Source organism: Macaca fascicularis, chromosome 10, assembly GCF_037993035.2.
Source record: "Macaca fascicularis isolate 582-1 chromosome 10, T2T-MFA8v1.1".
NCBI classification, from domain to species: Eukaryota; Metazoa; Chordata; class Mammalia; order Primates; family Cercopithecidae; genus Macaca; species Macaca fascicularis.
In genome coordinates this window covers 85,592,062-85,619,267 of record NC_088384.1, presented here as the reverse complement: position 1 = coordinate 85,619,267, position 27,206 = coordinate 85,592,062, and the positions used below count along the sequence as shown (strand labels likewise).

General features: G+C 41.5%; 1 protein-coding gene and 1 pseudogene across 1 annotated transcript; both read right to left on the bottom strand.

The window, feature by feature from the left end:
• Positions 1-22,491, bottom strand: part of LOC102142323 (signal-regulatory protein beta-1-like) — a 59,262-nt pseudogene extending 36,771 nt beyond the window's left edge.
• On the bottom strand, positions 4,210-4,661 carry LOC135965370 (large ribosomal subunit protein eL29-like). The gene has a single exon (XM_065521858.1). It carries the CDS (start codon positions 4,654-4,656, stop codon positions 4,315-4,317), a length of 342 nt encoding a protein of 113 aa, XP_065377930.1. The 5' UTR covers positions 4,657-4,661; the 3' UTR covers positions 4,210-4,314.
• Positions 22,492-27,206: the final 4,715 nt, after the last annotated feature.

Sequence of the window (27,206 nt, the reverse complement as noted above, 5' to 3'; positions counted from 1 at the left end):
AACAGGATGTGGGCTCTTGCCCCAATCCTAGCTGGCCCTGTGACCTTGGGCAAGGCCCCTGTCATTTCTTGGCTTCAGTCTCCTATCTGTAAAAGGGCATTGGGCTAAATGGTCTGAGGTCCTTCTTGCACTGACATTCCAGGATCCAGGAGCTAAACTGAGGATCCAGGGCCTCTGAAAGAAAACCCAAAATAAGCATTGTTGCTGCCTTAACTGAGGGACCCCTAAGTCATCCGTTTAGGGGACCTCTTCCCTTAGGTGAGCGACATTCTGAGATGGCCCAGCTCTGCTTGAAGCCTTTAGTGACTGTGTGAAGCAGTCCCTGAGTCACACAAGAGTTTCCTGAACAACCCACAACCATCCTTGATAGACCCATAAAGCTCTTGGCATCTCCTTTCACCAGGGCCATCAGATTAAACAGTGAATCTCTGTCCTTCAGGAATCTGCCCAGTGTGATGTTTCCGAAGATTAAATAAAGAAAAACCCAATTTACTCCCTCAGTGCTCTGGATGGATTTATCCTCATTAGAAGGGAACAGAATGTAAGCTTGGTGAGAACAGAGCTTGTGCCTTTTTTTTTTTTTTACAGCTATTTGCTCCACCACGGTGGAGGCTCACATACAGTAGGTTCTCGGTGAATGCTTATTGCGTAAAGAAGAGTCTCGGCCACGCTGAGGGGGAAAGTGCTCTGTGGACGCAGCAGGCAAGGTCTAGTCTTGTGCCTGGGAAAGTCACTCAAATCGTCAGTTCCCTTATCTATGGAAACATGGCTGGGCCAGATTAGAAGAGGCAAAGGCTGTGGTGCCAGGCAGACTAAGGTTTCAGACTTCCACATCATTTATCAGCTGCCAAGCCTTGAGTGAATAGCATGATATCTCCAGGCCTCGATATACCTGATGTGTAGAAGAGGGTGGCATCAGATCATGAAAGTGAGCACCCACTGCCACCCTTGATTGTTGCTGACAGAGAGGACAGTGCTATTATTGACTTCTTGTCACAACTTAGGGGACGAAGGAGGCCCACACTGTACTCTCCACGCACAGACATCTGAGTCCCTGGTCCAGACTTAATCTCCACGTTGGCAGGAATTGCTCTTAGGAGCTTCACACAGTAGTAGGTGCCAGTGTCTTCGAGGGTGATGCTACTGATGTGGATGGAATAGTCTGTGCTGTTTCTCTTTCTCTGGTCTGAAATAGTTGTTACCCAGGGAGAGTGGCATCCTTTTGGACTGTAGATTAATTTCTGGCCTGGACCAGCTCCTCTGAACCACTGGACCGGTCCCACAGGGAGCAAGGAGGTCACAGTGCAGTTCAGAGTGGCCGTTTCTCCAGCTGCAACTGACACGAATGCCTCAGGCTAAATCACCTGCAGCTCCTCACCTGCCACTTCTAGAAAGTAACAGAGCCATCATTTATTCATCCTTACGTGACCTTGAATGTTTCCTCAAGTGTTTATCAATGAACTTCAATGACTGGGTGCATACCAGGAGAAGGCCCTAAGCTCAGCACACTGCGTGTATTATCTCATTTAACCCTCACAACAAGTCTGTAACATGAGACTGTATTACAAGTGAGGACGCTGAGACACAGAGAGGTTTAGTTTCATGGAAGAGCATGGGGTTGCTAACCTGAGTGGAGTGGAGCTCCTGAGCCCCCTTTGGAAGTGTCATGCTTTGCCGAATATTTGTGCCTCCACTTTCTGGCCATAAAGAGTATTGCACTTTCTTTTTCCTTTTTTTTTTTTTTTTTTTTTGAGATGGAGCTTAGCTCTTGTTGCCCAGGCAGGAGTGCAATGGCATGATCTCGGCTCACCCCAACCTCTGCCTCCCAGGTTCAGGGGATTCTCCTGCCTCAGCCTCCTGAGTAGCTGGGATTACAGGCATGTGGCACCATGCCCAGCTACTTTTGTATCTTTAGTAGAGATGGGGTTTCTCCATGTTGGTCAGGCTAGTCTCAAACTCCTGACCTCAGGTGATCTGCCCACCTCGGCCTCCCAAAGTGCTGGGATTACAGGCGTGAGCCACCGTGCCTGGCTGCACTTTCTGAATCATTGCATTGGGTGGGGCCATGTGACTGCTTTAGGCCACTGAGTTGTGAGCAGAAGTGATGGGTATAATTTGTGGCTGTGCATTTAAGTGCAAGAGCCTCTATGGATTAACTTCTCCCTTCCACAGAGACCTACAAGGCTCTGATGAGGTCAGCTCCATCAGCCTGGATGCCTGAATGACCATGAATTCTCCACATACACTGAACATGTTGCTTAACTAACAAACTCAACATTGTTTTAAGCCTCTGAGAATTTCTCACCCATAGTGTAATTACATTACCTTAGTTTCCTAATGTTGATGTGACAAATTATCAGAACTTAGCATCTTAAAACAAAAGAAATGTATCATCTTATAGTTCTGGGGGTCAGAAGTCTAAAATCATGTTATGGATAGAATCAAGGAGAAAAATATTCAAATATACAAAGATAGAGGATGACATGTTGGTGAATATTGCAGATAGGCAGGATGAAGAAGTCCAGAGATCTACTGTGCAATATGAGGACTAGAGTTAATAGGATTGTATTGAATTCAGTATTTTTGCTCAAACAGTCTATCTTAGATGCCCTACACACACACACACACACACGATAACTATGTGAGAGGATGGATGTGTTCATTTGCTTGACTGTAATAACCATTATCCTATGTCTATGTATATGAAAGTACCATGTTTTACCCCTTAAATAAGAGGTGTCAGCAGAGCTGTGTGTATTCTGGAGGCTCTGTTCCTTGCCTTTTCAAATTCTAGAGGCTGCCACATTCCTTTTCTCATGGTTACATCTTCCCATCACTCCAACCTCTTGCTTCCATTGTCATATGTCCTACAAAGACCCTTTTCATACACTGGGCCCATCCTGACACTAGACCAAGATGTTAAATCACTATCTTAAACATGCTCAAACAGCTAAAGAAAACAACAGACAAACAACTAAAGAAACATTGGAATATGATGCATTAATAAAATAAGAACAACAGCAAAGAAAAATTATAAAAATTAAACAAACAGAAACTTAAGAATTAAACAGTCCAATAATTGAAAAATCCACCAGAGGTGTTCTCCAACTGGTGTGAGCAGTTAGAAGAGAGACTCAGAAAACTGGAATATGGAATAGTTGAAATTATTGTGACTGGGGAATAGAAAGAAAAAGGAATAAAGAAAAACAAGCAGAACCTGAGGACATTGTGGGACATTATCAAATGGATCAACATAAACACTGTTAGAGTTCTAGAAGAAGAAAAGAGCAAGCGAGAAAGGAACAGATTATTCAAAGACATAATACCCCAAAACCTTCTGAAACTTGATAAATACATGAATCCTCAAATTTCAAATGCGGAAGAAACTCAAGTTTAACTCAAGGAAAAACTCAGAGACCCACACTAAGACACATTATAATCCAACTGTTGAAAACTAAAGTCAGGGAAAGAACCCTGAAAGCAGCAACAGAAAATGGATTCCTCACATACAAGAGTTCCTCAATGAGATGATCAGCCGATTTCTTATCAGAAGCATTGGAAACCAGAAGACAGAGGAGTGATACACTGAAAATACTGCAAGAGGAAAAATCTATCAACCAAGAATCTTATACCTGGGAAAACTATCCTCTAAACAGGGAGAAATTAAGATATTCTCAGATGAACAAAAACTAAGAGAGTTCACTACCATTAAACCTTACCTACAAGAAATGCTACAGGGAGTGGTTTCAGGTAGAAATAAAAGGATGCTACATGGCAACTCCAAGTTGTGTAAATAAAAATGTCCAGGCTGGGCACAGTGGCTCATGCCTATAATCCCAGCACTTTGGGAGGCCAGGGCAGGCAGATTACGAGGTCAGGAGATCAAGACCACCCTGGCCAACATGGTGAAACCCTGTTTCTACTAAAACTACAAAAGTTAACTGGGTGTGGTGGCATGTGCCTATAATCCCAGCTACTCGGGAGACTGAGGCAGGAGAATAGCTTGAACCGGGGAATCGGAGGTTGCAGTGAGCTGAGATCACACCACTGCACTCCAGTCTGGTGACAGATTGAGACTCTGTTTCAAAAAAAAATTAATTAATTAATAAATTTTAAAAGTCCTGCTACATGTAAATTTATTTTATTTTATTTTTTTATTTTTCCAGGATCATAGACAGAGGCTAACAAATCCTCCTTCAGGTTTATTTGTATAAATAGCACAGAAGGACCCCATCCCCATGAAGATGGCAGCCTGGAGGTGGGGGTGGGGGGTCGCACCAGTCCTTCTGTCCTCACGTTGGCAGACAGAGATATCTACTCTGTAGCCTTTGTAGTGGCCTGGGCACCTTTGGGAGCCTGAGCTGGAATTGAAGCTGGAGCTGCAGCCTGGGCCTTGGTTTGATCCTGGGCTTTGGCCTTTGGCTGGCACAGCTGAACCCCCTTGGCAGTGTGAGCACGAGCACGCTTCCCAAGCTTGGGGTGGGTAATGTAGGCAAGTCGATCAAGCTTGCCGCTGACACCTTTTGGGATCTTGGGCTTAATCTCCTTGGGCTTTACGAGGGCCTTGACAGCCTCGGCACGTGCACTCATGGCCTTGGCATTGTTGGCCTGCATCTTCTTTAGGCCCTTCTTGTTGTGCTTCTTGGCAAAGCGCATGTTCCTCGGGAACTTGGGGTCCACCCCCTTAAGAGATTCATATCTTTGTGACTGGGGTTTCTTGATACTATTTCTGTGCCATTTTCGGGACTGGTTGTGTGTGGTGTGATTCTTGGACTTGGCTATGTCTGCACCTTAAGCCGCAGCTCCCAAAGCGCCTAGAACCGGAAGAGAGTAAATTTATTTTAATTCATATTTTTCTGATGCTTCAACATCCCACAATCATGCTGTGAGTACTCTGCCCAGGTGACCATGTGCACCAGTGTGATAAGGCTGGTCCCTGGAACGAGTTCCCTTTCTTGCCCTCCCATATTGTGACCTAGTCCCATAAAAAGACACCAGTAAATCCCATCATGCTCTTTGCTTGTGCCCTGTACTCTGACTTCCAGTAAAGGCCCTTGCTGAGGAATTCTTTATCTCTTGCTTCCCTATCTGCTTGATTGAGCCTGCTTCCTTGGAGCTCTTCTCATATGTCTTTCTACCTGGCATGCCCTACTTCCCTCTCTAGGACCAGTGAGTAAAATAAATCATACTCCATATGCCTTTCCAAGTGAAATCTTCATGGCCATCTTAGAGTGATTCGTAAAGACCCAAAAGCCTGACTTTACCATTTTCAATACTAACGGCAATGAAAATGGGATCATTCTAAACTGGGGTGGAAAGTTCCTAGGAGATGCTCTTTAACTATTCATGGCTTACTAATTTGCTACTCTGATTGGTTCCACAACTTGAGAAGGCTTTTTACATTGATGGCTTTCTTGTGCTGTGCTATGTGCAGCTTTGTGTTACCTTTTGGAGTTCTGCCAAGACTCTCCATCCTGAAGTGAGGATCCTGCTTAAATATCAATAATGACATCTACATTTCTTCAAGAGCACGGGATGACATAACACTGATAACAGCCCCTTCAAAGGAGATTCATGTGATATGCATATTAACATCACATTATTCAGCATCTCTAAGTTGTTTTGCAGTGCCAGTGACAACATATTCTTCTTTTACAAAGTTTATTTACAAATTAAAATCAATAGGCACCCCTGTTAGTGCCTATAAGCAAAGAAACAAAAATACCTCTTCTCTGTGGAGACTTCAGCAATTTCTTTCTTGCTTTTTGGAGTTTCTAGACCATTCATTATGGCCATACATCCAGGGCCTTTCATGTGAAAACAATGCCCTCTCACCCTTGTGCTATACTCCATTAAAACAACAAATGTCTGGTTACCTACTGGGATCTCCTATCCTGGAGTCCAGATCTAGGAACAATACTCTCCTGTTGCAATCATGAACCATAGATTGCCCCACATGCAAGGCTCTGCTCATCTGAAATGGGGCCCACTGGAAACTAAACTTTCACTGAAACGCAAAATTACAATTTCCATCAGGTGCAGTTGCATACCATTTTGTTGACTGTTGGTCTTCTAATTTGTTGATGCAACAATTCTTAACCAAATATTAGCAAACTGAATTTAACAGCACATTAGAAGGATTCTACACCATGACTAAGTGGAATTTATTCCTAGAATACAAAGATGTTTCAATATGCAAATGATAATGTAATATACCATATTTACACAATGAAGAGAAAAATACACGATTATCTCATTTGATGTAGAAAAGCATTTTACAAATTTGAACATCTTTTTATGAGAAAAATAATAAAAGGAATATATGGACATTTCTACAACATGATAAAATCATATACTCATATTACACTATTTATCTACTTATCATGTGTATTGTTTATTGTCATTTCTCCAGTAGAATATAAGCTCCAAAAGGTCAACTACTTTTGCTCTTTTATTCACCAAGGCACACCATGTTCTATGTCAGGTCCTGGCATATAGTAGCTATCCAATATATATGTGTATAAGGTGTGAATTACTCATTAAGACACTTCCCTGGGATACTAAAACCTATTTTCAGTGGACTGCATCTGTGATATTTGCTAGAAACTGAGTTTCCCATGTAGATGACTTAGTTTAAAAAACATTCATTTGCATACACAAAGAAAGCAGAAGAACCCAGGAGGAGAAAACCACAAACCCTCATCCCCACACCACACCCCCCTCACTCCCATGAGCAGCAGCTGCAGAAATGTCATGGCATAGAATCAAGGCCACAGGCATTTGACAAGAGCAACAGTGAAACCTGTGATCTCTAGAGTCAGAGTGCCTGAGTTCAAATCATAGCTCTACCAGTTACCAATGAGCATCCTCACAGCTCTTTGTGCTTCTGTTTTCTTATCTGTGAGTGGTGGGAGGATCAGGTTAAGGGGAATATCTATTTTGGGCATAATGACCATCTGAAGTAACAGCTGTAAGGCATTTCCAACAGTGTCTGGCACATGGTGAGTATTCAAAAATTGCGAATTGTTACTTTTTAGATTTTCTAAGTCATGGAGTCTTCAATCAATATTACATGATAAGCATATGGATATAGCTATTGATATGACTATAGATGTAGATAACATAGACAGAGCTCTCTGTTTTATCCCTTTCTTTCTCCCTCATTCCTACCCTTCAAGAAAGAGGGAACTCTAAGACAGTAATGCACAGAAGTTCTGCTTTGAGATAAAACTCATTTTACCAAGAGAGAAGTTTGCTTAAAGGAATTGCTTATCTTAACACATTGGGAGAGTTTCAGTGGTAATATCAGAGAGTAGAAAAGGGAAGAGAGTGACTGGGCAACAGGGAAAACTGAATATCTCTTCAACGTGCATTTCATGTAGACTAAAAAATGAGTGGAAGAGATGTAAGGAAAGTCTTTTTAAAATCCTGTGTGTTTCAGCATGATCAAGTGAGATTTTTCTCAGGAATACAAGGATGCTTCAAGACACATAAACCTATAAATGCAATACACTACGTCAGCAGAATGAAGGACAAAAACCATAGGACCATATTGACAGCGACAAAAAAAAAAGCATATGACAAAATTTAACATTTTTTAATTATAAAAATGCTCAAAAAAGTAGATGTAAAATGAATGTTCCTCAATACAATGAAATCCATATATGACAAATCCACAGCTAACATGATATCCAGTGAAAAAAGTCCAGGCAGGGGGAGATGGCTTTAACCCCAACCAGCCCAGGAACCGACTTGGGGAGGCCTGTGGAATATAAAAGTAGGAGCAAAGGCGGGAAGACCCGTGCATGCACTTCCAAATCCCCGTGTGGACCGATGGAAGCCATTCCCTACTGTTCCACACAGGGGACTCTGCGAAGGACAGCCGAAAAGTTCAAGCAGTTGGTTTCAGGTTGAAGGAAGCCCCCAAGGGAGTTTCACAATAGAACCTCGGTTGGGGATGAACTCCCTTAGCCAAGACCAGGGCAGGGGAGAGTGAAAAGTTGGCTGCAACCCCGAGTGCAGGAGCCAGGCACCCAGCTTTGCAGTGGATGGGGAGGGGTGTGATCTGAAAGCGGCAGCTGTTATCTTCACTGGGGCAATTGGAATTTGAGTGCAGGCTGACTGGTACTTAGCTCACTGCTGCCAGTGTAACACTGTGGGAGTGGATCTGCCTCGCCAAGTGCGTGGGAACTGTGCATGGGCTTACTGCTGCTTGCTCCTCACCATTCCATGTGCAAACCCTTCTGTGCAGCACAGGCAGCAATACTCCCTTCTGAAAGGTGAACCCAGTGACCTGAGACCTGCTCCCATCCCCCAACACCCACAGGGGCTGCTGTGTGCCCTGCCAGCAAAGACTCAGAGTGCAAACCCCCTGACCCAGCTCCCACCTGGCTTTGCTCTGCCACTTGCCCTGGTAGCTTCACACAAAGGACAGAAACTCTTAAGAACTATATGCCTCTCTCCATTGCCTGAGAAACCAGAGTACCCCCACTAGGCAACATAAGGCAAGCGAAAATCCTACTGCAACTACTGCAGCTGGTGCTGTTTTGCAAGCGTCACCTCCTGGCTGGAAGCCAACCAACACAGTCCATGATAGCATCTCCTGGTGGAATCACACTGCACCCAAGGAAAAGACAACTGTATAATCTCAGCTATCACTACTGCCTGCACCACTCTGGCTAACCAGGAGGTCCTGAGTCTGTCCACATGATCAGATCATTCCACTCTAACTGGTATTCAAGAAAGTGAGCACACTAAGGCTATCAATAAACAAGGAATCTCACAGAGTCTACATCACTCACCTGCTACCCCCATTTGAGCTAGTGCTGCTACCCATGGCTGGGAGACTTGAGGACAGGTCACATCACCAGATCCCTTGCAGACACTCTCCAACATGAGCTTGGAGTTTGGCAACTTCACTGGATGGCTAGACCCAGAGGAACAATAACACTCACAGTAGCCTGGTTCCCAGGGATCCCCACTCCTAGGAGAAGGGGGAGTGCACCACATCAAGGGAACATCCTGTGAGACAAAAGAATCCAGACAACAGGCCTTGAGGATCAGATATTTCCATTGGTGGGAAGTTTAGCAGAGGCACAATTGCAGTGCTGGACTCAACAGGGTAAGTCTTCAGCTGTAGCCCAACAGTCAGACAGCCTTGGTGCACATGAAGGGCCTTGAATAAGGAAATGTATTTTCTCCCTTTTTCACCATCACAGGCTCTGTTGGGGCTTCTCTCATGGGAGCTAAGTGTGGGTGCAACTATAGACACCCTTTCTGGAACACGTCAGGATGATGGCATCCTCACAGGAGAAGCATCCTCCAGGTGCCAGCTTGCACAAGAGACAGAGTCACAATTCCTCTCTACTTGAACATCAACATTCCTACCCATGAAAAGAGGTGCCTGTCTGATCTGAATGCTGGAGTACTGGGACAAGAGTGTGTCTGAGAGGTGAATAAATTTCCTGCTGACCTGGCAGGGGAGCTAAGGTGGCTTCAATCCTTCCCTCTGATAAGATCTCAGTGCAACTCACTGAGAGCTCCTCCAAGAACCTCTGTCAAAGCTGGGACCTCTGCCCACCATTGGGTATTGCATTTATCCACCTGCTGTAGTCACAACTAGTTCCTACCCAAGGACACCTCCCCTACTGGCCCCTACTACAACTAGCATGTGTGAAAGCCATTATACAAAGACTTTATAACCAAGGAACTCTTACAGTCTTCATCCCTGGAAGCACCAAGAACCAAATTAGGCTGTAACTAACTATAAGTATTAAAGTCTCATCCTTAAGGGGAAAAAGAAATTAAAACAAACAACAAATACAGTCAAATCAAAGATAAATTCAAGAATAGTTAGAAGAAATAGCCTACTCAAATGAGAAGGAACCAGAATATAAACTCCGGTAATATGACAAAATATGGTTCCATAACAGCCCCAAAGGATCACACTAGCTCTACAGCAATGGATGCAAACTGAGATGAAATATTTGAAAATGCTAGATAAGGAATTATTAAGCTACTCAAGGAGATATCAGAGAAAGGTGAAAACCATCATAAATTTTTTTTTGAAGTTTAGGATATGAATGAAAAATTTTCTAGACAGATAGATATCATCAAGAAAAACCAATTTGAATTTCTGGAAATGAAAGACACACTTACAGAATTACAAAATGCAGTAGAAAATTTTAACAAAACACTAAAACAAGTAAAAGAAAGAATTTCAGAGCTTGGAGACAAGGCTTTTGAATTAATTATATTAGGCAATTTTTTTTTTTTAAAAAAGGATCAAAAGAAATGAACAAAGTCTCCAAGAAATACAGGATTATGTAAAATGACCAAGCATAAAAATAATTGATGTTCCTGAGGGAGAAAAGAAAATAACAAGTCTGGAAAATATATTTGAGGGAATAATTGAGGAAAATATCCTTGGCCTGGCTAGAGATCTAGATAGCCAAATCCAAGAAGCTCAAAGAACTCCTGGGCAATGCATTGCAAAAACATCTTCACCAAGGCATATAGTTATCAGGCTATCCAAAGTCAACATGAAGGAAAGAATTCTAAGAGCAGTAAGACAAAAGTATCAGGAAACTTACAAAGGAAAACCTATCAAACTAACAGTAGACTTCTCAGCAGACACCTTACAAGCTAGAAGGGATTGGGGACTTCTCTTCAACCCCCTAAACAGAACAATTTTCAGCCAAGAATTTTGTACCCTGCAAAACTAAGTTTAATAAATAAAGAAGAAATGAAGTAATTTTTAGACGAACAAATGTTGAGGGAATTTGTTACTACCATACCAGCACTATAATAAATGCTAAAAGGTGTTCTAAACCTAGAAACAAAAATCCAATACGCACCAAAACAGAATCTCTTGGAAGCTTAAAACTCACAGGGCCTACAAAACAATAACACAATGAAAAGAAAAAACTATCTAGGTAACATTTAACATGATGAAGAGAACAGTACCTCACTTCTCAATATTAATGTTGAATGTAAATGGCCTAAATGCTCCACTTAAAAGATACAGAATGGCAGAATGGATAAAAAAGTCACAATCCAAATATCTTCTGTCTTTAAGAGACTCACCTAACAGAAAGATTCATATAAACTCAAGGTAACATGGTGGAAAAAGATATTCCACACAAATGGAAGCCAAAAGCCAGCAGGAGTAGCTATTCTTATTTCAGACAAAACAGGCTTCAAAGCAACAACAGTATAAAAGGACAAAAATGGTCACTATGTAATTATAAAAGGATCAATCCAACAAGAAGATATTAAAATCCTAAATTTCTAAGCACCTAACACTGGAGCTCCCAGATCCATAAAATCATTACTAATAGACCTAAGAAATGAGACAGACAGCAACACAATAATAGTAGAAGACTTTAATATACCACTGACGGCACTGGGCAGACCATCAAGACAGAAAGTCAACAGAGAAATAATGGACTTAAATTACACCCTAGAACGAATGGACTTAACATATATTTACAGAACATTCTACCCCCAAATTGCAGAATATATATTCATCTCATCAGCACAAAATAGACCATATGTTAGGTCACAAAAAGTTTCAATAAATTTTTAAAAATCAAAATCGTATCAAGTATCCTCTCAGACTACAGTGGAATAAAACTGGAAATTAAGTCGAAAAGAAACACTCCAAACTACACAAATACATAGAAATTAAATAATCCGCTCCTGAATGATAACTGGGTTAAAAATGAAATCAAGATGGAAATCAAAAAGTCATTTGAATTGAATGATAATAATGACACAAGTTATCAAAACCTCTGGGAAACAGCAAAAGCAGTGTTAAAAGGAAAGTTTACAGCACTAAATGCCTACAACGCAAAGTCTGTCAGAGCACAAATTGACAACCTAATATCATGCCTCAAGGTACTAAAGAAACAAGACCAAACTAAACCCAAAGCTAGAAGAAGGAAAGAAATAGCAAAGCTCAGAGCAGAACTAAATGAAATTCAGACACCAATAACAACAACAAAATACAAAAGATCATTGAAACAAATAGCTGGTTCTTTGAAAAAATAAACAGAGAGACCATTAACTGGATTAACCAAGAAGAGAGAGGATGCAAATAAGCTCAATTAGAAATGAAACTGGAGACATTACTACCGACACCACAGAAATACAAAAGATCATTTCAGACTACTATAAACACCTTTATGCACATAAACTAGAAAACCTACAGGAAATGGATGAATTCCTGGAAAGATACAATCCTCCTATATTAAATCAGGAAGAAATAGAAATTCTGAACAGACCAATAACAAGTAGTGAGATTGAATAGGTAACCAAAAAAATGGCAAACAAAAAAAAGGTCCAGGACCAGATGGATTCACAGCTGAATTCTATCAGACATTCAAAGAAGAATTGGTATCAATTCTACTGAAAGTATTTCAAAAGATAGAGAAAGAGGGACTCCTCCCTAAATCATTCTATGAAGCCAGTATCACCCTATTATCAAAACCAGAAAAGGACATAACAAAAAAAGAAAACACAGACCAATTTCTCTGATGAACATAGATGCAAAAATCCTTAACAAAATACTAGCTAACCAAATTCAACAGCACAACAAAAAGGTATTTCATCATGATCAAGTGGATTTCAACCCAGGGATGCAGGGATAGTTTAACATACATGAGTCAATAAATGCAATACATCACATAAACAGAATTAAAAGCAAAAACCATATGATCATCTCAACAGATGCAGAAAAAGCATTTGACAAAATCCAGCATTCCTTTATGATAAAAGCTCCCAACAAATTAAGCATAGAAGGGTCTTACCTCAAAATAATAAAAGCCATATATGACAAACCTATGCCAATATCCTACTGAATGGGAAAAAGTTGAAAGCATTCCCCCAAGAACAGAACAAGACAGGGATGCCCACTTTCACTACTTCTATTCAACATAGTTCTAGATATCCTAGCCACAGCAATTAGGCAAGAGAAAGATAAAAGGTAAAGGGCATTCAAATGGGAAAAGAGGAAGTCAAACTATTGCTGTTTGCAGATGATATGATTGTATACCTAGAAAATCATAAAGACTTCTCAGAAAGACTCCTAGATTTGATAAACGAATTCAATAAAGTCTCAGGTTACAAAATCAATGTACACAACTCAGGAGCACTGCTGTACACCAACAACCACCAAACTGAGAATCAAATGAAGAACTCAGTCCCAAACAACTGCAAAATAAAATACCTAGGAAAACAAACAACAGCTGCAAAATAAATAAAATACATAGGAATGTACTTAATCAAGAAGGTGAAAAATCTCTACAAGAAGAACTACAAAACACTGCTGAAAGATATCATAGGTGACACAAACAAATGGAAACACATCCCATGCTCATGGATTGGAAGAATCAATATTAAGAAAATGACCATACTGCCCAAAGCAATCTGCAGATTCATTGCAATTCCCATAAAAATGCTAGCAACATTTTTCACGGAATTAGAAAAAACAATCCTAAAATTCACATGGAACAACAACAACAAAAAGCACCTGCATAGCCAAAGCAATATTAAGCAAAAAGAACAAATCTGAAGGCATCACATTACCAGACCTCAAATTATACAAGGCTATAGTTACCAAAATAACATGGGACTAGTATAAAAGTAGGCACATAGACCAATGGAACAGAATAAAGAACCAAGTAATAGAGCCCAATACATGCAGCCAATTGATCTTCAACAAAACATGCAAACATATAAGCTGGGGAATGAACACCCTATTTAATAATTGGTGCAGGGAAAACTGGCAAGCTACATGTAGAAGAATGAAACTGGATTCCTATCTCTCACTTCATACAAAAATCAATTCAAGATGAATCAACGAGTTAAATATAAACCTGGAACTATAAAAATTCTGGAAGACAAGGTTGGAAAACCTCTTCTAGGCATCAGCCTCATTAAAAAATTCATGATTAAGACCCCAAAAGCAAATTCAACAAAAACAAAAATGAATAAATGGGACCTAATTAAAAAGCTTCTGAAGAGCAAAATAAGTAATCAGCAGAGTAAACAAACAGCACGTAGAGTTGGAGAAAATATTCCCAAGTCGAGTTACAATTGACTGGTAAGGATACCAAGGCCCATGACGGCAGAGTGCCTTGTCCCAGATCACAGAGCTGGGAAATGGCAGAGCTAAGATGTGGCACAAGTGGTGGGGCTCCAACCCATGCTCTCCTAATCACTGTGCTACTGACACTCAGTAATAACCCTAACACCACCACCATCCAGAACTCTGTGCACATCCTCTCCAATCCCCACAGAGTCCATAATGGTGGCCATGATCATCACCATTTTACAAATGGGAAAACTGAGGACTCGAGGATAGCCAAGACTTTACCAAGATCACACAACCTTGGGAAAACAACCCCATCATTTACTGAAGTCTATTCTCTCCCCAGGCTTGCTGTATCCTCTTAACATCTTGGAATGGTTGGTATAATTACACCCTACATATGAAGAAACAGGCTCAGCAAAGGGAACTGGGTTGCTTGAGATCACACAGCCTTGAAATAACACAAGATTTGGCCTACAATATGCTAGGTGATTTACAGAGAGAACCTTAAGTCCTTTCTACTCTCCTAAAGGAGTCCAAGATTGTCATGATTTTACAGATGAGAAAACTGAGGCTAAGAGAAACGAAGGCATTGTCTCCTCATCCCCCATGCGTGACTTGGGCATTTCCTGTGTTTTGCCAAGCTTTCCTGTTCATCAAAGAGTAAGCACTAGAACTTCAACATCCCCAACACTGACTACCACCTCCCTTGTCCCTTTGAGATTCTTGGCTTCATGCAATTCAAGGGAGAAGCCTCCCTCCTGGCTGCCCAGGGCTGGTTACTGTGTAGTTCTCCCCCTGGGCTCCCTATGGTTACTCTGTAGCCATAAACAGAAGACCTTGGGTTCCTAACAGCCCAAGAAGAGAATGTAAACTCTAGTTCACACGGAACACAAGAACTCTAAGAAATGTCTCGTTCCCACATCCTTAGTCTTCAGTGCCATGAGTGGGTGGGCACGTTGTAACTGCCCAAGGGGTTCACCTTGCCCACTGCCTAGACAGAATCGATTTATTAAGACCAGGGAACTGCTTGAAAGAGTAATTCACGCAATGCTGGCTGTGCAGGAGACCAGAGCTTTAGTATTATCCAAATCAGTCTCTCCGAGCATTCGGGGAGCAGAGTTTTTAAGGATAAGTTGGTGGGTAAGGAGAAACCAGTGAGCCGGGAGTTCTGATTGGTCAGAGATGAAATCATAGGGAGTCAAAACTGTCTTCTTGAGCTGAGTCAGTTCCTGGGTGGGGGGCCATAAGATCAGATGAGCCAGTTCTTTTTTTTTTTAATCTGGGTGGTGCTACTGATCCATCAAGTTCAGGGTCTGCCAAATATCTCAAGCACTGATCTTAGGAGCAGTTTAGGGAGGGTCAGAATCTTGTAGCCTCCAGTTGCATGACTCCTAAACCGTAATTTCTCATCTTGTTGCTAATGTTGGTCCTACAAAGGCATTCTGGTCTCCAGGTAAGAAGGTCTGCTTGGGAAAGGGCTGTTACCGCCTTTGTTTAAACTAAGTTTCTCCCAAAGTTAGTTCAGCCTATGTCCAGGAATGAACAAGGACAGCTTGGAGGTTAGAAGCAAGATGGAGTCAGTTGAGTTAGATCTCTTTCACTGTCTCTCATAATTTTGCAAAGGTGGTTTCAATGTGGTCTGCTGAAAAGCAGGAGGCTAGACTCAGCTCCATGGATGCTGCTCAATGAAGGAGAAACAGCACATGTAAGAAGAGTCCTAAATGCTAAGACATATCTTTTAGGACAGGTTCAACATAAGATATAATGCCTGCAGGATCTTTCTGATGGGGGTTGTCAAGCCAGCCTCTCCTACCCATACAAGAAGAAGGCTTTTCTTTTTAATGTTTATTGATACAGAACAGAACAACACAACAGTTTAGAACGAGAAGGTTGAAGCATTTCCCTACACTTCAGCAAGCACAACTGGGTGTTGCAGAGAGAAGGGCTGTGTGTCAGGCTCCTGGGGGTCAAACCTTGGCTCCTCTACCTGCTCACAAGTCAGATCCCCTCTCTAAACCTGTGTCCTCATCTATAAATGAGGCAGCAAATGACCCCTCTCTCATAGCACTGGTTATAAGGAGAAAATGCCAGATGAAGACACAGCATCTGGGACAGCTGCCACTCTTTGATCCCCTCCTCACTTTTCTCCAATCTCATCCAGGGCATCATTTAGGTTAATGGCTTGGAAAAGAGGAATGAGCACTCTACTAGGAGTCAGCACATCTGAGTTACTCCTGAGCCTTGATAAGGGTGCTTACCTAGGCACAATATGAACCATCAGGGAACTTCAGTGTCTTTGTAATATCTGCAAAATCAGGGTAAAACCACCTTCCCTACCTATGTTCAAGGGATGCGGGGCGGGGGGGTGCTGATTATTACAACATCAAGAAGAACACATTAGCAATAGCTACACACCTTAAAACACACATACCCTCTGACCTAGCAATGCCACTTCCAGTGGGTGTCTTCCACTTGAGCAGGATGATGCATGTATAAGGCCACCCACTGCAGCGTTGTTTTAGTAGCCCAAGGTTGGGAACAACTTACATATCCACTAACAGAAGACTGTAAAATGAAGTTTGATAGCTCCATAAGTTGGAGTACTCTACAGGTATTAAACAGTAGAGCAGCTGTCTATGTCCTGATATAGAATCTTTATATAAAATGAAATGGGTCAGGTGCATTGCCTCATACCTGTAATCGCAGCACTTTGGGAGGCCCAGGTGGGTGGATCACCTGAGGTCAGGAGTTCGTGACCAGCCTGGCCAACATGGTGAAACCTTGTCTCTACTAAAAATACAAATAATAGCCAGATGCAGTGGCAGGCACCTGTAGTCCCAGCAACTCAGGAGGCTGAGGCAGGAGAATCACTTGAATCCAGGAGGTAGAGGTTGCAGTGAGCCGAAATGGTGCCACTGCACTGCAGCCTCGGTGACAGAAGGAGATCCATCTCAAAATAAAAATAAAATAAAATAAAATAAAATAAAATGCTTACTGTTTTCCAGTCAGGCTCAGGGTCTGGATGCCAGGGGTATTCTGAACCTTGGGAAGGTGATGAAAAGGGGAAGTGCTGGCTCCCTCTCAGTGGTTCTGTTCAAGGAACATTTATTTAGCACCTAGGATGCACCAGGCTCTTCTATGGAGATGATGTCTAACACCAGAGCAAGAAGAATCTGCCTGGAATCAGATCAGAGCTCTAATTTGGATCCCATCACTAACTGGCCCTGTGACTGTGGGCAAGACCCATGTCACCTCCTGGCCTCAGGCTCTCATCTGTCAACAGGGGGTTAGGCTGACTGGTCTGAAGATTCCTCCTGTGCTAACATCCCAGGATCAGGAGTTAGACTGTGAATCTGTATCTTTGGCAGGAAACTCAAAGTGAGCATCTTTGCTAACTCCACTGGGGAACCTCTAAGTCACTCACATGGGGGGCCTCTTTCCCAGAGTGAGGGATATTCTGAGATGATCCAGCTCTGACTGGAGCCTACAGTACCTGTGTAACTCAATCCCTGAATCACACAAGAGTTTCTCTAACAGACCCACAAACACCAAAGCTCGTGGCATCTATGCCCACCAGGGCCATCAGATTAAACAATGAATCTGTGCCTCTCAGGAATCTTCCCAATGTGATGTTTTTTGAAGATTAAACTAAGAAAAACACAATTCCCCTCCCACCCTTAACAAATTCCTTCTTATTGGAAGGAAAGAGAGGGTAACGTTTGTGAGAGAAGAGTTTTTCCCTGTTTTGTTCATTGCAGCTTGCACAGCAACCAGGGCAGAGCCTGGCACATAGTAAGTTTGCAGTGAGTACCAGTTACATAAAAAGGAGACTTGGCCACCCAGAGGGGGGAAACGCTCTTTGGAGGCAGAAGGCAAGGTCTGGCCTTGTGCCTTGGCAAGTCACTCAATCTTTCGGTTCCCTCATCTGTGGAAGCCAAAGACTGGGTCAGACGAGAAGAGACAAGTTGTGGAGAAGGCACACAAGTGTTGCAGACTTTACCCACCATTTTCAGGCCATGGGTGCCTGGGTGAATAGTATGATGCTTCAGGCCTTAACTTAACTGATCTGTAGAAGGGTGTGACATCAGATCATGAAAATGAGCACCCACCACCACACCCGATTGTTGCTCAATGGATGGAAGGTGTTACTATTGACTTATTGTCACACACTGGTGGATGAAGGAGGCCCACACTGTACTCACCATGCATAGACAGCTCAGTGCCTGATGCAGACTTCAACTCTATGTCAGGACTCCCTTTCCAGAACATCACACAGTAGTAGGTGCCAGCGTTGGCTTTTGCGATGCTAGTGATGCACATGGAAAAGTCTGTATTGTTTCCCTTCGTGATGTCTGAAATGCAAGCTATCCAGGGTAAGTGGCCTCCTTTTGAACTGTAGATTAGTTCCTGCCCTGTTTCAGTTCCTTTGAACAATCTGTGGGCAACTGGGAGGTGACAGAGTGGTCGAACCTCCAGCTGTGACCGACACTGACTTCTCAGGCTGAATCACCTGCAGCTCCTCCTCACCTGCCACTCCTGGAGGGAAACACAAAACAGTCATTTATTCATCCTTATGTGGTGGTTATGTTTTCTAAAGTGTTTATCAATGACTTTCATTGACTGAGTACACCCCAGGAGTGGGCCTTGAGCCCAGCACACTGCATGTATTATCTCATTTAACCCTCACAACAAGCCTGTAACATGAGACTGTATTACAAGTGAGGACACTGTGGCACAATGAGGTCCAGTTTAATGGTGGAGTATGAGGTTGAGGACCTGAGTAGAACTCCTGAACCATCCTTGGAAATTTCATGCTTTGCCAAATATTTATGTCTCTACTTTCTGGCCAAATGGAGTGTTGCTTTTTCTGAATCATTCCGTTGGGTGGGGTGATGTGACTTCTTTAGACCACTGAGTTCTGAGCAGAACTGATGGGTATAATTTGTGGTCTGTGCATTTAACGGCAAGAGCCTCTGTGTATCAACTGCTCCCTTCCACAAAGACCCACAGGGCTCTGATGGAAGCTACTTCCTCGATTTGGATTCCTGAGTGACTATGAAAGACAGAACTCTCAACACACAATGAATATATGGCTTAAATAAGAAATAAAACATTTTTTAAGGCCTGAAATTTTTTTATCCATAGCATAATCACATTACATTAGTTTCCTAATGATGCTGTGACAAATTACTACTAAATTTATGTACTACAACAATAGAAATGTATTATTGTATACTTCTGGGGGTCACAAGTACAAAATTGGAATTGTTGAGCTATAACCAAGAAAAAAGAGAAGAACTCAAATACGCAAAGGTGGAGAATAAAACTTTGGTTTCCTGGAGTAGGGTTGGGGAAGGTTATGGAGAGATGTATGTCGAAAGATAAAAAATTGCAGATAGGATGAAAAACTCTACAGATGTCATGTACAACATGAAGACCCTAGTTAATAATATTGAATTGTTCTCACAATTTTTACTAAAAGATAAGATTTTAGATGCACTTAGCATACACACAAAACAAGGCAACTATTTGAGATGATGGTTATGTTCACTTGCTTGACTATAACAGTACCTCTCTCTATATATATCTCAAAGCACTTTTAAATATATACAATCTAAACAGGTATCAGCAGAGATAATAGTTTTGGGTCTCTGTCTCTTACCTGTCCAGTTCTAGAGGTTGTTCACATTCCTTTTCTCACAGTTTCATCTTTCCATCACTCCAATCTCTTGCTTTCATTATCACATGTCTTTCTTTAATTCTTGCTCTCCTGCCTCCTACTCATAAGGACTCTTGTAATATATTGGTCCCATCCTGATACTAGACCAAGACTTTAAAACAACTGTCTTAAAATGCTCAAAGGGAGCTGGGTGCAGTGGCTCGTGCCTGTAATCCCAGCATTTTGGGAGGCTGAGGTGGGTGGATTGCCTGAGGTCAGGAGTTCAAGACCAGCCTGGCCAATGTAGTGAAACCCCATCTCTACTAAAAACACAAAAAATTAGCTGGGCATTGTGGCAGGTGCCTGTAATGCCAGCTACTAAGGAGGCTGAGGCAGGAGAATCACTTGAACCTGGGAGGCAGAGGTTGCAGTGAGCCAAGATCATACCACTGCATTCCAGCCTGGGCAACAAGAGCAAGATTCCATCTCAAAAATGCTCAAATAGCTAAAGGAAAACATGGACAAAATCTAAAGGAAATTAGGATAAGATATATTAACAAAATGAGAACATCAGCCAAGAGATAAAAAATATTTAAAAAGAACCAAACAGAAGTATAAGAACTGAAAGTCATGATAATGAAACATTCACTAGAGGAGTTTCATAATAGATTTTAGCAGGAGGAAGAAAGAATCAGAAAACTTGAAATGAAATTATTGAGTCTCCAGGATAGAAAGACAAAAAAGAATAAAGAAAAAGGAACAGAACCTGAGGGACTCATGGGATACCACTAAGTGGATGAACATACACATTATGAGAATAACAGAAGAGGAAGAGACACAGAGAGGAAGAAGATGGTTATTTGAAGAAATAATATCCCAAGTCCTCCTAAAGTTGATTAAATATGTGAATCTACAAATATAAGATGCTGAACAAATGCCAAGTAAGATAAACTCAGAGATCCACACTAAGATATATTATAATCCAACTATTGAAAGCTAAAATGAAACAAAGAGTCTTGAAAGCAGCAAGAGAGAAGCCATTCTTCACATACAAGAGATCCTCAGTAAGACTGTTGGCTGAGTTCTTATCAGAAGCATTGGAGGCCAGAGGCAGTGGGATGTTATGTTTAAAGTTCTGAAAGAAAAAAAAAAAAGCCATCAACTAAGATTTCTATACCTGATAAGACCATCATTCAAAAATACGGGATAAATTAAGATATTCGTGGATACACAAAAGCTGACAGAGTTCATCTCCTCTAGACCTCCCCTACAAGAAATCTTAAAGGGAGTCCTTTAGGTTGAAATGAAAGGATACAATATAATATCTCAAAGTTGTCTAAAGAAATAAATATTTTCGGTTGTGGTGTACAATTTTAGAACTCCATATTTTTCTCATGCCTTGATGTCCCCACAAATAGGGTGTGAGTACCCTGCCCAGGCAATGAAGTGCCAATGTGATAAGGCTGGTCCCTGCCACTAGTTCTTGCCCTCCCCTACTGTAACCTAGTGATATTCAAACACACCAGTGAAATTCCCTCATGCCATTTGCTTATGTACTTTACTGTGACTCCTAATAAAGGCATTTTCCCAGGGGTCCACCCAGTCTCAACTCCCCACCTGCTAAGTTGAGCCCTTTCTCTAGGAGCTCCTTCTAAATGGTTCCCTGTGTGGCATGTCATGCTTCACCTTCTAGGAACTATGAGTAAAATAAATCATTTAATTTTATATGCCTCTCGGAGTATGATTTCTGCAACTGTGTTGGAATGATCCCCAAAGATCCCACCAGTGAGTGATACTTACTCCACCATTTACAACACAACTGGTGATGAGAATGAATCATTTAAAATGGGTAGAAAGTTCCCAGGAGATGTTTTTCTTAACTGCTGCTGGCTCACTAATTTGCTATCCCAATTGGCTCCACCAATAGAGAGGGCTTTATATCCTGCTGGCAAGATGTGCACTACTTTGTGCTTATGCCAAACTCTCCATCCTATAGTGTGGATCCTGTCCCAATATCAGTAACACACTCCAGGATACCACTTCCTATCCATGATTCCAGCAAAAGGAGGATAATTAAACTATCATTGCCAGGGATCTGAAGTTACTGGGCCATGTGGATTGGCTACTTCTCAGTGTACTTCGGAGTGATTTTGATTTGAAGAAGAACTCCTGCTGATAGAATGGAGATCTCGTTTGGTGCTGAGTGCATATCACTCTGTTCCAGCCTCAGTAATAAAGACAAGTTGAGGGGTCCGGTGGGCTACAGCTTGGGTGGGTGGCGCTGTCCCCACTGTTCAATGTGTTGTTGAATTACAGCAACACAGATGCTTCTCAGCTTGTGATGGGGTTATGTCCCAGTAAACCCATCCTAAATTGAAAATATTGTGAGTCAAAAATGCATTTAATATACCTAACCTACTGAACATCATAGCTTAGCCTAGCCTACCTTAAATATGCTCAAAACTTAAATTAGCCTAGAGTTGGGCAAAATCATTGACACAAAGACTGCTTGATAAAAAAATTATTGGATATCTCCTGTAATTTATTGAATACTGTCCTGAAAGTGAAAGAATGGTTGTATGCGTACCTGAAGTATGGTTTCTGCTGAATGTATCACTTGCACACCATTGGAAAGTAAAGACTTAGAAATCGAACCATTGTAAGTCAGGGACCACTCATAATTTCCTCTCTTCTCTCTTGGTGTCAGGCAGCCCTCCTTTCTCAGAGAGTCCTCCATAGCACCTTATAAAGCTCTGTGCTTCCAGGGCTGGTGAGAACTTCTCTGTTTCATCCCCTGCTGCTGTTGCTTTCATCTCCCAACTCCATTGGATATCTCAGATCTCATCCACAGAGATAGGTGGCTCAATGTTTTTAAAAAGTAGAGAAAAGACAGAAGGGGCACTTTGATCTCACTCCCCCAAGACACTTGGTTTCTTGGATCATTTGAGATTATAAATCAGGATAGGAAGCCACTCAGGACTACCAGGGGCTTCTCAGGTAAACATCCAAAGAGAGAGGGGAAATCTGTATCCACTCATAGATGCAAGCCATTCCAAAGGATTTTGCATCCTGGGCAATATGGCAAAACTCTGTCTCTCCAAAAAAAAAAATATATATATATATATCAACCAGGTGTGGTAGAGCATGCCTGTAGTCCCAGCTACTTAGGAGGCTGAGGTGGGAGGATTGCTAAAACCTGGGAGGAGGAGGCTGCAAGGAGCCATGATGGTACCACTGCATTCCAGCCTGGGTGACAGAGCGAGATCCTATCTCAAAAAAAAAAAAAAAAAAAAAATATATATATATATATATATATATACACACACACACACACACACACACATATACATATCTATATATAAAATAAATAAAGGATTTTGCTGAAGAGAACAGAAAAGGGAGGGGGATGGACTGATTATACTGGAGTCATCAGGGCCATCTCAGGGAGAGGCTACTGCCTAGGGGGGCCATCCTCTTCCTGCTTTTCCTCTTATCAACCAGAGACGGAAATAAAGACATAGCTTCCAGAGGCAATAATCCCAAAATAGGAAAAAAAAAAAAAAAGAAGGAAAGGAATACATTAACACTTATGTGCTGAGCAAGCGTTAGGTTTAGAAAACATAATGCTACCCTTAGATTACATAATGATTTAAAAACAATACACAGCAGGAAAAAGTAAAAGATAAATAAATTCTGGGTACATCTATATTGTAATATAAATTGCGCAAAAACCTTTTAATCCGAGGAATGCGATGCCCCTTTCAATGAGAAAGCAGTCAGGTCCCACTTCCCTCCTTCAGCTAAGTAATCATCTCTTGAGGTTGCTTGCCATGTGGACTCTAGACTAACTGATGCCCCAAGTAGCTACAAAATAATGTAACAATGCCATATGTGGACACCACAAGTCATACTCTATAGTTAAATAATGTATAAAGGTTACTAATCGATGTTATTTTTGTAAAGCAATGAGAATTCCTGAGAAAAACTTTTGTAATCATCCCCTCCCCTGGTTTGTCCTTTTTCCTTAAAAGCTCGAGTCTGTTCTTTATTCTCCAAAGTGACTTGGAGGTGTTTCCTGGGTTACAGTCTTCAAATTTGGCCCAAATAGACCTTCTACTTATATTAATTTTACCTAAGTTTCTTCTTTTAGTTAGACATATCTGTTATAGTCAGCAGGATTCAGAGTGACCTCCCAACCCTGAACACACTGCCTTCCCTTTTGGGCTCAGTGCTTGGTAGCAGCATTAACGCAGTATGTTCCTCACACTCCATAGGCTTCACAGGGTGCAAAAGGGTGTGTCCTCCTGAATTCAGATCTCCCTTTCTTTTTTAGTGAGGTTTTGCCATTATTTGGGCTGTTCTCTCCAACTGTCTCTTTTTAGAATGGAGGTTTTGATCTCTGTCTATGGGCAGGAGATTCTGGTTTCAGGAATAAAACAAAAGATAACTGTCTCTTCTGCTGCTATTTCACAGCAGGTGTTCCAGGTCACAGCATTGGCAGTCTTGCATAAGTAGTTTCATTTCTTTTGGCCTAAAATTACACAGCATGCTGTTAAAATTGTAGCTGTTTTCTATTGCATGAAATTCAGACTTGTATTTTCATTTGTGACCAATTCCTGTTTGTTCACAACTAAAAGAAACATGAGGATGAGTTCAATTCTCCCGAAGAGAATTGCATGAACAGTTGTTACATGCAAGAGAGGGATTCATGACTCACTGGTGACACTTTGTGGAGTGATGCTCACAAAGCAACACACTTTGACCTGATACATTGTCCTAACCTTAGCCACTTTTGAAAAGGAAATTCTAAAATTAAGGGAAACTGCTGGACAAAACTGAGCTTTCCTTTAAGGGGCAACCATCCTTAGGAAGACCAGCTGCATTTGTGTATAATATATATTGTGTTAGTCTGTTCTCACACTGCCATAAAGAAATACCTGAGACTGGGTAATTTATAACGAAAAGAGGTTTTGTTAGCTGGGTGTGGTGGCTCATGCCTGTAGTCCCAGCACTTTGGGAGGCAGAGGCAGGGGGACCACCTGAGATCAGGAGTTCGAGACCAGCCTGACCAACATGGTGAAACCTCATCTCTACTAAAAATACAAAATTAGCTGGGCATGGTGTGGTGCTGTGCCTGTAATCTCAGCTACATGGGAGGCTGAGGCAGGAGAATTGCTTGAACCTGGGAGACATATTGCAGTGAGCTGAGATCACACCTTTGCACTCCAGCCTGGGCAAACAAGAGCAAAACTCCGTCTACAAAAAAAAAAAAAAAAAAAAAAAAAAGAAGAGAGCATGACAGTATTTGTTTCCAGGGAGACCTTAGGAAGCTTTTATTCTTGGCAGAAGGCAAAGCAGAGGCAGGCATCTTACATGGCAAGAGAAGGATCAAGAGCGGTGGGGTAGGTACTACAAGCTTTTAAACAACCAGCTCTCACGAGAACTCACTACCACCAAGATATCAAAAGGGATGGCACTAAGCCATTCATGAGAATTCCACCTCCATGATCCATTCACCTCACACCAGGCTCTACCTCCAACCATGGGGATTACAATTCAACATGGATTTAAGGACATGGATCCAAACCATATCACATATAGTTTTCTATTTTGCAAATGGCTAGGTAAATGGACTCATGTGACTTGAGGTGACCCCAAAACACATTGGCCAAAATGGAGGTCCTTTTAAATTTTTAAATTCATGTATCTGTGTACACAATTGGAAAAAGCAGTTTTCGTAACTAAATGGAATGGGAGACCTACTTTCTGTTCGTCTTAATTGAAATCTGATAATAAGATATTTGAAAGTAAGTTTAAATGCTAGTTCTCCTCGAACTCCTCCAGAAAATTCTTTACATGCTCAAACTGACTCTTCAACTTTGCTACAAGATTTACAAAAGTCACTCTAGCCTTCCTCAGGCCTTTCTCAGTCTATTGGAGATGTAAATTTAACCATGTCTTTGAAATGTTAACATCCAAGGAATTAGATAAGCAGCATTCCAACTAACATTGGATTTGAAAAAGAGTTAAAGTTTAGACCCACCACCAAATTCCTTTTCTCAGTGGATAAATTTAGGTCAGGAAAGAAACATTTGAAAGAATTAATTTGAATTCTTTGTTTTGGATTATTTGTATGACTCTTCACATTTAGGGGTATCCATTTCTAATCCTTTCTACCCACATGAGCATCTTCTGATTTCCTGTTTTACCACTGTCTGTTTGTGTTTTTTGTTTTTTGTTTTTTTTTCAGACAGATTTTCACTCTTGTTGCCCAGGCTGGAGAGCAGTGGCGTGATCTCGGCTCACCTCCGCCTCCCACGTTCGAGCGATTGTCCTGCCTCAGCCTCCAGAATAGCGGGGATTACAGGCACATACCACCACGCCCAGCTAATTTTTTGTATTTTTAGTAGAGATGGGATTTCACCATGTTGGCCAGGCTGGTCTTGAACTCCTGACCTTAGGTGATCCACTCGCCTTGGCCTCCCAAAGTGCTGGGATTACAGGTGTGAGCCACCGTGCCCAGCCACCACTGTCTCTCTTAATCTTCTGTTTGGCCTTTGTGTATGGTGGTCAACTAAGAAATTGAGACCCTAGAGAATATGGTCAGATAGATTTGTGTTGCACTACCTTGAGGCTAGTGAAACTCTCCTTTCTTTGAGCTGTTCTTGGAAGAGATCTGGATCTTGAATGGCTGCAAATATTTTTGTTCCACTTTGGAGATCTTGGATAAATCAATAAAAGGCATTTGGGGTTTGGTCTGTGCATTGGTTTTGAGTCATCCGTTCAGGTATAACTTTGATTTAAAACTTGGGTTTATATTTAGAATATGATAAGAACTTTTGGTTTATTTGTTTAGGCTTCTCTCCAGCTAATAAAAACATATGCTCAAAAAGAAAGTAAACAATCAAGCAAATTTCAAAGACAAACAGCTTTAAATAGTGATTACTCTAGAACTCTAATAAACAATCATGTCCCACTCCCAAAACTCCTTCTTAATGTAAATTTCAGAAAGAAGAAGAAAAGAAACAGGAATGTTTACTGTTTGCCCAGCTAAAGTCAGATAAAACAATTTTTAACAGCTCTAAAGTGAGAAGTTGAATTATTAATAATTAAAAGCTGATATTTAGGATATATATATTGAGACCTCTGTTCACCCTGTAAAAGCTTCTCAGTAGACTGTATTTCTCTCTTCTTAAGCCCCTGCTAACTATATGTGCTCTCTCTACCTACTTCTCTTCTTATTGACATGATTTTTGCTATGGATGAAGTAAAATTTCATTGGCCTTTTGGAAAAGAGGGTCTCCTAAATTGGCTCCTCTAAAACTTGTTCTATTTCTTCTCGCTTCTGCTCCTTCTTTCTTTCACTATCTCTAATACCATCTGAAGAAATACAGAGGAGACTTCTAGCAGCCCTGAGACCCCTTGAGGAACCTAGAAGGAGGTGCCACAACC